Below are 10,731 nucleotides of genomic sequence, written 5' to 3' on the forward strand. Positions count from 1 at the left end.
TTTGCATAACACTCCCCTGTTTAAAGTATTTCTTTTCTTCATGTACAAACCTAACAGCTATAATAATCAGTTATACAAGAGCATGGGAAGTTTCATTCAAACTCTTAAAATGTTGAAAGCACTTAAAGTTTTCCGTAATTGGTGCTTTCTCAACCTAACGGCTATTATATTAAGAGTTTTTACACAATGTTAACTTATGTACAGAAAAAAAATCACCACATTAATTTTGTTTTTTTTTTTGTTTTGCTTTAAAACAAATACAAAAAAAAAAAACCCATAGCGCAATCTTCCTCCTGATTGGGTAGCTCTGCGTGAGGGAGAGGGCGAAGGAGGAAGGAGCAGGAAGGAACAGGAAGCGAGAAAAAAAGCGTCCTTGTGCCGTCTTTGGTCACAGGAAATTGTGTATGTGTTTGCGTCTGTGTGTGTGTGTGTGTGGGGGGGGGGGTTGTTATGTCCTTGTTTCTTTTTATTGAGAACTCTTCAAGGCTGTTGCCAAGATCCAGTCCAGCATCTCCCGATAAACACAGCACAGAAAGGTTTCTGTTTTCCTGCTGGTTCATGTGAGTTCAGGAAGTACACTCTTCTGGTTCCTGCTAAAAAGCATGAAATGAAGCCTTTCCAGTCCCTCCAAAACTGGAAGTACAATTTCCTATGTCCCGATATAGAATGGAAGCAGAATTTTCCAAGAACAGATGGCAGAAAAGCAGAGTGTGCCGTCATGCTCATGCGAGAGTGGGGAAGATCCGGTGGGTGGTTCCCGGAACACAGTTTGACCAAGCATTATTGGCCCCGCCCTCCGGAGACAGAGGAGGAAATACCTGCAAACGGAAGCACAAAACGGCAGTTTCACGACTATCTGATCACAAAATGATCACGATTTTAGATTCCATCTTTATGGTAATTCATTTAATTCAATTATTCTGTAATATGAGGTTTTATGAGATAGTGAATCTCACTTAAATGAACTGACCTTTGTAAAAACAAAAAAGGGGGTAGGGGACAGAACCTTTGTCAAAGTGAATGAAGGTTTATGAATATAAAACTACGGAGTTGTTTTGAGATTCATCCCCATGGGGGAAACTCAGGTTATACAGTAGCTCCAGCACAGAATAGAGTTAAAGGAAGAATTACATGGGGACCATCACTATACTTTACACAATAGCTCCAGTGCCACTCCATCCCCTATTGATACACTGACTAGTGATATGGAGCGTAATGTAAGTAACAATAAGTGAAATACCAGCAGTTGTACAATGTGGAGGACTACTGGGACTAAGGAAAATATCAGTGCAACAGTCGTATATGGTATAATTATTGTAACATAATATGTAGTATACCAATAGTAGAACACACACACACTTTTTAAATGACTTTGTATTTTTTCTATGTCTCTTTTAGTCCCTTTAATGAAAGAACCAGGCTGGAGTCCATGACAGGTTAAAGTTCAGACTTACGTGTCCACCTCAGTGAACTGTTCAGACGTACCTGTTAATCCCAAACTGTGTCTATGAATGAAACTTCTTCTCTGACGATCTCTTCTCTTCCTTCCTCCTTGCTTTGGATACATCTCCCTGTTTTCACACACACACACACACACACACACACACACACACACACACACACACACACACACACACACAAAGAACGCTGTATTAGAGAAGCATTTTCTACAAGTCAGCAATTAACCATGTCTCAGTGACCAGTCAGAAAACAGCAGAAGAGACTTCTGTGAGAGGAAGCCATCACACGATCCATCACATTGAAGGAAGAAGAACTGTTACAGAGATTGGGAAGAAGACAGCAGAACAGTGGGAGTCTCAGAGTCGTGATCTTAAAGCAAGTCAACCAGAAGCACCAGGGAAAAAGAGATTTATCACAGCTGAACACACACACGTGCACCACCCACGCCTTACTGCCTTATAGTCCCGGCAGGAGGGCCCAGGGCACCAGTTTACCCAATAATTATATGTTAAAAGCCCTGTGTGTGTGTGAGTGGAGATGACACTGAAGTGTGCAGTGCCGTTACCCTGCAGGAATCCAGTTTGAAACTCCAGACTCCTGGTGCATTAGATCCCTGTCTATGTGCTAACAGTAACTGTAGCAATGGCTACATAGTGAAGCTTGGCTATAATAGGATCAGGAGAGGCCAGTTAAATACTACACTGCTTTAGAAAGTGCTGCCCTCTGCTGGTCCTTAAAGGTAAATGCATGCTGTAACAATACCTGCCTGTCAGCGTCCCCGTCCCCAATCTACTCATGGTCCAGTTTAAATAAATACATCAATGAAAGTCAGAACTGACGTTGCACATGTTCATCTGAGTTTTCCTGCAGTCACAGACCTTCCGATACACCACTCCCGAATTTCCCATTTGGGATTGTTTTACCGGGCACTAGCACACGTGTCCGGACCACAGCACACGTGCCAACTCGGTCAGTTACTTCATGCCTTTTGTTCTGCTGTTTGCTCGTTTCACTGACGTGCACCCAGGCAGTGCTGACCTCTAGTGGCAGAGGTGCATGGAAGCCAGGCCCTAGCAGGCCGTCGCTCTCCCCGGGAGAGAGAGACCCAGAGCAGCCCAGGCCCTGCTCCGAACCCTCACCTCCCTTGTCCGTCGCGGCCTCCACCCGCTGGAGCACCTTTCTGATGATCTGTTGAGGGTTGATGAAGGGCAGAGGTCAGGATGGGAGGATGAAATGGGGTTTTGTATGTGCACAAGTGAGTGAAATGAAAGAGAAGAGATAAGGGTTAAAAAGGGAGAGGGGAGGGGAGGATATGCTGGAATCAAGTGTGCTGATGATCTTGAGAATTTTGAGAAAAATGTATTGAACAGGCAAATGTAAATGTCACCAGTGGGAGAGAGAGCGGAAGAAAGCAGAGGAAAGAGATGAATGAATGATGCAGTATTACTTTTCTGTGAACGATGTTTCCCTCTTCATCTACACACTGCTCCTCTGAAACACTCTCTGTTGGAATTCTCCACGCCACATCACCCTAAAGTGAGGAAGACATCAGTCCAGGACCCAACCCCACCCTCTCACACACACACTACTCCTGCAAGCATGTCCTTGCACAAGCAGATCATCTTAATCTGCAGTCTATTTTGCACTGGGTTGGAAAAGCATTCATAATAAATTACAATCTAAAGGAAAAGGACATGATTGGTTTGAGATGAGACCTGGGAAAGGTAAACACTCTAAAAAGAGAACCGTCAAACACGAACACACACACACACGCACACACACACACACGGCAGAAGGGAGGCGACCAAGCATGCAAGTGTCCAGATATCCCCAAACCATGTGTATGTTGTGAGGTTACACTCATGTACTAGCGCAGGCCACACAGAGATCCAGTCTGGACACGACATGACAGCAGACGCCATGTGTCTGGACCCAGCACACCTCCACATCCTTACGGCTACCAACACGAGCAGTACTGGCCCAGCGATCTGCTAGCAGGAGGGCAGAGCCTGCCCTCCTGCCTGGGCGACGGCGGTACCTTCAGGAGGAAACGTCTGCGAAACACTTGTGTGGTGATGGTGCGTTCCTCATCCACGCCAGACTCGGTAGCCTTGCACTGCTAACGAACGCATTTACAGCACACGGCTCTAAAAGCTCACTCTTCAGTCTACGAGGGGTATTGCAAAATGGACCATAATAATCTCATAATAAAACCATATTATAATCTCACCTTGATTTTGTGTTCAACTAGGAGTGTCCCCTCCTCTCGACCTGACCCTCCCTTCATCCCGTTGGAGTCTTGTGATGCTGGACTGTGGGGAGGAGCTTCAGAATGCTCGCCGTTTTGCCGAGGTTTCCCAGCATCCTCTCTGGATGATGATGTCACACAGTCACTGGAGTTGTCCTGACTAAATTTATTGACATTATTTATTGACATTATTTATTGACATTAAGCATCACTTCGAAATGCCAAATAAATAAATAAATAAATAAATGCAATAAAAACAGACATTTTAAACCACCAGATTTAACCTGAAACATTTGGTCTGGGTATCGTAGATGTTACTATGATTTAAAAGGAGGTTTTTCTTTTACTGTGAATTTATTGGTTACCATTTCTTAGTAGAATTATTTGAAAAGTTTTATATGTGATATTTTGTTATAATTATTCTAAGCACCTTTTATATTACTGATTGCTCTAAGACAATTATGATTAGCAGATATTGGTTTATTGATCGTTACGGTCGTGTGTGGTAACTGTTGTCTTGCCTGTCGATGAAGTCAGAGCTGAGGCATGGAGCTGGAGTGGACGGATCTGCGTTGACATTGGTCTCGCTGAGCCAGCCTGTGGAGAACGAACACACCTCAAACTCTGCCTCATCCCTCACTCCCTCCCTCTCACTCTCCTCCCTGTCATCCCTTTCTCCACTCTGGCACTCTGACTCCTCCCCTCTCTCCTCCTTTTTCTGCTCTTCCTCTTCCTCTCCTCCAGAGTGACATTCCCTCAAGACCTCTGCCCAAGGACGGAGGGTGGGGTCATCCTTGCGATGACCTTTGACATTATCTAGCATGACCCTTTCCTTGTCTCGAACTTCAAGGGGTGTGCGTTCAGATTCATTAGATGATGATGATGATGATGATGAAGATGATGATGGAATATCCTTGCTTTCCTCTTTGCTCTGCTCTGCGGTTTTGCCCTGATCACTGGTGAAGGTGTTTTGATGACAGAAGCTAGACTCCGCCCCTCCCTCTCTTTTCTTTCTTGTCTCACCAGAGTCCCGTCTTGCTGGGGAATCTCCTTCCTCAGACAGAGTGTGTGTGTGTGCCACACCAGCAGTAGGCAAGCCTGTGTCAGCAGGTGTGTGTGGGCGTTCGTCTGCCTCCAGTGGGGACAGCAGCACTTCACAGAACACCGCGGACGCCTCGGTGTGTGTGTGTGAGCATGGCTGGCACTGTAAGTGTGTTTGTGCGTGGACCGAGAGTGTGGGTGCAGCAGGCACTGGAAGCCCGGAAGGGTCAGGAGTGTGAGCTGAGTGTGCCTGGGGGTCAGAAGGGGACGTGTGTGAAAGGGGCTGGCACAGGGCCAGGTCACAGGGTCTCGACGGGGTCACACTAAGAGGTTCCACAGAGGGGCAATGCACAGAGGGCTCCAGGGGCAGACTGGGGTGAGTAAGGGGCAACTGTGTGGGGGGGTGAGAATGCGGGACAGAGTGCAGCTCAGACAAAGCCTGCGGTTCTGCCAGAATGGTGAAGTAACCTGTAGAATATCATAAACGTACACACACACACACACACACACACACACACGTATAAAGTGGACATGATGACAGGACATGAGAACGCACAAACACACAAATGGATGTGGTGACAGGACGCAAGAAAACCCACAAACAATAAAAGCAGAACCTAAAAATTAAGCCCATGCACAGAAAACAAAAGACAACAAAGTCCTAAAATAGCATCCATGGAGTAAACACAGACCATGGCAGGAGGGATGGACTGGCCATCGGGAATACCGGGACAATTCCCAGGGTGCCGCTCTTAGTGTGGGCCGCTGAGAGAGTTAAAACAACCCGATTTAAATATTCTAATTTTGTAGTGTTGGCCCACAGTATCCTTAACGCATGTCCATCAGCCAATCACAGAAATGCTTCCTCACCCCAGACTAAACCAGAATCACAATATCTGTGAAAACAGTTTAGTAATGAGTGCAAAGTGGAGAAAGCATTGAAAAAGTGCAAAAGGGGTTAAAAAGGCACATGTTAAAAAAAAGATACTTCAACAAGATGTAGAGAAATGTATGAAACTGCACAACTCGTTTGGCTGTCGGAATGAGGAACAGAACGGCTGAAGTGCAAAAAAAAGGTACGTTCAGAGTTCACAGCCTTTTGTTTGTTAGCTAGCAAACAGTATAGCGACCTGTCAGCTTTGAAAGTCAAGTAGTGTGTCTGTGGCATGTTGGCCAATTAGTCTCTTCTCAACCAGCAGACCAATCGGCCCCATCTCAAATGACGCCTATTTCCTACATTGGAGCACTACATTAGAGCACTACATTTCAATTAACAGTCATAGAATGTTAAATAAGTTATTAAAACTATCACTGATCATGAATGGCTTTAGATCAGAGGTATTATGCGCCATTTGTGTGGCGGTTCTGCCGTTTCATGTACAACATAAGGCACTACATAGGGCGAAGGAAGTCATTTGAGATGGTGCTGATAGTCTCCGCTCCTGAGAAGATTAAACTCTGTCCTGGAAACAGTTTGCAAAATAGGATTGAAATGCAGTTTCATTCAAGAAATTACACTTTAGGAGTGATTCTGTGAATAAAACAGTGCTCAGATATTGAAATATACGTCCTCATGAATTGTGACATGTGAATCAGGCCCTGGCGGTGGGGCAGAGGCAACTGCGTTTTCACTTTTGGAGTTGTGATTGTAGTGGCCTGATCTAGAAAAAAGGTCCAGGGTTGAGTTTAGTTCCCAGTCCAGCGCTGAATGATGGTGAAACACAAGTTAAATGCAGCAGCAGAGGAGGGCAAGGCATGGAGGAAAGAAAGAGGAAGAGCGAGGGAATGTGGAGGGAGGCTGAGGAGATAGAGGAGGCTTCAACAGAGCAGAAGTGACACAGCTGACTCGTGGGGGTGCTGAGACAGAGGAAGGGCTGCCATCACTCACGTACCAATGGAACTTTATATGGGAGCTTTGTGCAAATAAGGCGTCGTGTGCAAGCAGAGGTTGTGACATCAGCAACTTTTACCCACACTGACACACACAACGCCAGCGAAGAGAGTAAACACACAACACTTACACACTCAAAAAAAACTTGCAGTAAGAAGGATGATGTGGGGAACAAGAGACTGGAAGAAATAGGGATTGATGGATGGATGGATGTAGGAAAGCTGGATGGATGGATGGATGGATGTATGGATGTAGGAAAGCTGGATGGATGGATGGATGGATGTATGGATGTAGGAAAGCTGGATGGATGGATGGATGGATGGATGAATGGCTAAATGGATAGATGGATAGATAGATCACTCCAGGGATGCAGAGAGGTTGGAATCTCCTTTCTCTCCCTTTTTTCTCTATCCCTTCATTGAGGGAGGAAGGGACAGATGGAGGAGAAAGCCACGGGAGAGGCAGACCAGAGTAGATCCGGGCCCAGGGCATGCGAGGAACTGAGGAGGGTAACGCCCACAACTCCAACACCACCTAGACACAGCTACAGGGCACCAGCATGCATCTGGCTCGAAGATCACTACAGTTTTACGCTCGTAAAAAATGTCACATTACCATTACAAGAATAGATCCCAAACAACAGCTGTAAAGTCTTGAAATTTACAAGACATAAAATTTCTAGGATGCGCCGTTGCCGATGCAGTGTCTTCTGCAAAACATCACCGCGTTAATAACACATCCGTAACAAGTGTGAATTACAGTAAAGTTCAGACTTCCTGTGAGACGTAAGATTTTCCTGAACTGACAGGGCACCATGCAGAGATTGCCTCGCCCTACATCACTGTTTGCATGCATGTTCAAATACAGACCCATGCATTCAGGGGTTGGGGTGAGGAGGTGCAAAATTATTACGTCAAAAGGAATGGTTTACAAAAAAGGACGACAAAGAAAGACAGACAGGGCTGACGTGTTGGGCAGAGTGGTTTGGGGGTAAACGCATATCCATCACCTGTTCTTTGAGTTCAGAACACCTTCTTTCCATAGAGTGCTGTGTTTCAGACACAGTATTCAATAACAGCAGGTTCTGAACACAAGAGGTAGGCGCGGGGAAAAAAAATCCCATGTGGAAGAATTAACCACGTCTCAGAGTAATTCCACTGATTACTTTAGGGCCGTCCATCCAGAAACATGACAATGTGGGAAGGACCAAAGGACAAGTAAAAAAAAATACGGATAAAGTAGGGATGGGGGGAGAAGGAGGGGGTCAGCTAGATGGGTCTAAACTTTACCATCCGCTTTCTCCTGGTACACAGCGCTATCATCTGCAAAACTTCTGGTGCCTGAAATGTTACCATAGTCAAATATGGGCCCTTCCAGCAGAGTGACAATATCCATCCGGTTCACTTTGGTCAGGACTGCAGTCAGCGCGTCCGCTGAGGAAACACATCACAGCGTAAGCAACACACTAGTGCTTAGGATTAGTGTCTTTTAAAACACCAGCAGATTCTGAAGGTTTTATTGGTTCATAGTACTGTATTTAACGTCTTCAGATGCTAGTGTTATACACATGTGTCTGAGAAAAAATAAAGGGGACGCGAGAGAGAGAAAGAGATCAACTCACTGGTGGCATTTTTCCCATCTCTTCTCACCCACTTCTTCAGAAGCATAAAGCTCTGGGCAGTGAGGGAGTTGGGGTTCTCTGTGCGAATGTGATTGATTTCATCCACTGAGAAATTCATCTCTCGAGCCAACTCTACATCACATCACAAACACGCCGTGTCACGACACGCCAGAATAAGGGTGTAGCACAGTGCAGCACAAAACATCCTTTAGTAATGGTACAGAAAACGTAAACAGCTTACTGTCTCAAGGAAAAAATACACGAAGCTACCCTGGCTACTTAAGGGTCATATTTTTGTAAAATAATAGCTGAATGTGAAACTGCCATGGTTTTACTAGCCAGAATGTTCTACATCTATGTAAGATCAAGAATGCAGTATTCGTACAAAATGTGGAATGCTGCAGTGAAATACCACAAACAGACAACAGGGGGCAGTGCACCACCAAACATCCTACAATATTAGCCTTAATTCCTAACTCCTAAATCTAAAATCACTGACTTCAGCAACAAAAACCTGATCAGAGTTAAAGACCCATTCACACATATCTAAAGTCTATTCCAAGTCTGCTAATAAAGGATGTTACTCCTCTTTAATGACATGCACATGACATCTCACCTGTCCAGCTGAGTCCCAGGTGATCTGCCACGATAGCCATGCGAAGATCTGTTCTGTCACACGGGCTCTGTGGACCTGGGAAAAAGGAAACACCAAAGGACACACGAGCAGTTATTACTCAATACTTCCAAACCCACAGAAATGCAAGGGGCCACATCCTTTTCTGGCCAAGCATTGATTTTTGGGATCAGTATGATCAGAACTCCAACACTGGAAGCAGTACAGAAGGATAATACAGGTACTGTTAACGTAACAGAATCCAAAAGGCACGAATTGGCAAGAAAAGGACCAGCACACAAAATGGTGTTGTGTCTAAAAACACATGGTAGTGCGCCAAAGACTGTGAATATTCTACAGAATCTGTGCAGGCAATCACTGTGACTACATTAAAGAAATAAACCAAAATAAACAAATCAATAACAGGTCTGTACGTTTCTAGACATTAAAAGAGGGAGACTCTTCAGGTGAGGATATAAGCATGCAGGAACCTGTACAATTCCAGTTACACAGTTCACTGACAGTGAAAATAGACATCGAAGCTACAATTTTCAGTTAGCAACCCTTACAAAGACAGACTGTCCAGTGGCCCCTCCCTCCTGAACATGCTACACCGATAGTCAAAGGTGGGGGAGAGAGGAGAGGGGACCCCACAAGGACAGGTACAGTACAGTCACACAGTACAGAGATGGCAGGATGACAAAAATGACAGTTACTATTCACGCCACAGGCAATCCAGTCAGTCAATCACAACGGGTCATGCAACTAAGGATCAAGTAAAGTTTTCAATAAAATTTTACAAACTAGGCTTGATCTCCGCGACGGGGGGCGCCCCGCGTGCCCCTGCGCCCCTACTGCCCTCCTTCCCTCCTCCTGTACGCCTAGTCCTCCTCCTCTCACTGCCCGCAGACCTTGTGACCTTTGACCTTGAGGGTGCGACCCCTCTGGGGGAGCCGACAGAGAGGGAGGGCTGAGACTGGGAGGGGTCCGATAGGGAGGTGCTTCGTGACGTGCTGCTGTCCTCCTCCGACTGCTCTGCCTGCGTCTGTTTCTCCTCGTCTGAAAGACGCTCCGCCACATTTGCTGCTCCCCTGCTAACGCTTTGAAAGAACTTGATCGACTGTCTGCAGAGCTCACTCAGGTTGGCTCTGTCTGCCTCACTAACTGAGCAGCTAATTGAAGCGCCTGAGGACCTGTTCCTGGTTGGCGGCTGTGGGGGGACTACCTGTCTGACTACTCTCTCGGCCTCCCCAACTTTTCCTGACCTGGGCCCAGCTTGACCTGGGACAACGGTGCCGATTACGCCGTTCTTTTTGACGCCTTTGACTGGAATTCTAGACCTGGGCTCTACGGGGCAAGAAGCAGGGTCCACTTTCCTAGCTTCAGGTTTGACAGCCTGTTTAGGTTTCTGCTTGCCTGAGTTCTGGGTGTTAAAGGTAAACCCCGCAGCCTTGACTGGGAGTCGAGACTTGGGTTGACCTTTTGTCTCTGTCTCTCTTTGAGAGTCTGCCTGATCCTGCTGATCCTCAGTATTCAACTTATCCTCCATCTCCAGAGAAACCTTACAGAACTGAGCTTCTATCCTACTGGCTTTCTGCAGGGTGGGTTCTGAGGATGACTGGAGGTTGAACACTACACTGCCGCACTGAATGTAGTTGGCCTGGACACTGGAGGCCTCTAGGTTATTGTTGTTGTTGCAGTTCTCTGAGGGATAATCTTTCCTGTCTGCTGGAGTTGAATCAGAGTATTTGCTACCAAACTGAGTCTCACTTAAATGAGTTTCCAAACTAACATACTCTGGCATCTGACCTGCTGAGCCGTCTGCCTTAAAATCACTCAGTTCAGCAGAACTGGAG

The 10,731-nt window shown here is 46.0% G+C and overlaps 1 protein-coding gene across 2 annotated transcripts in view; it reads right to left on the minus strand.

Annotated features, from left to right (window-relative positions):
- Positions 1–7,919: 7,919 nt before the first annotated feature.
- The window catches only part of ank3a (ankyrin 3a), a 99,667-nt gene continuing 96,855 nt past the window's right edge, over positions 7,920–10,731 (minus strand). For both annotated transcript variants that reach the window (XM_035532465.1, XM_035532464.1), the window contains 3 exons: positions 8,879–8,953; positions 8,263–8,394; positions 7,920–8,074 (listed from right to left, as the gene is read on the minus strand). In XM_035532465.1, coding sequence (XP_035388358.1) covers positions 7,920–8,074; positions 8,263–8,394; positions 8,879–8,953 — 362 coding nt within the window. The remainder of the gene's footprint in view (positions 8,075–8,262; positions 8,395–8,878; positions 8,954–10,731) is intronic.

Source organism: Electrophorus electricus, chromosome 13 (assembly GCF_013358815.1).
Source record: "Electrophorus electricus isolate fEleEle1 chromosome 13, fEleEle1.pri, whole genome shotgun sequence".
Taxonomy (NCBI): Eukaryota; Metazoa; Chordata; class Actinopteri; order Gymnotiformes; family Gymnotidae; genus Electrophorus; species Electrophorus electricus.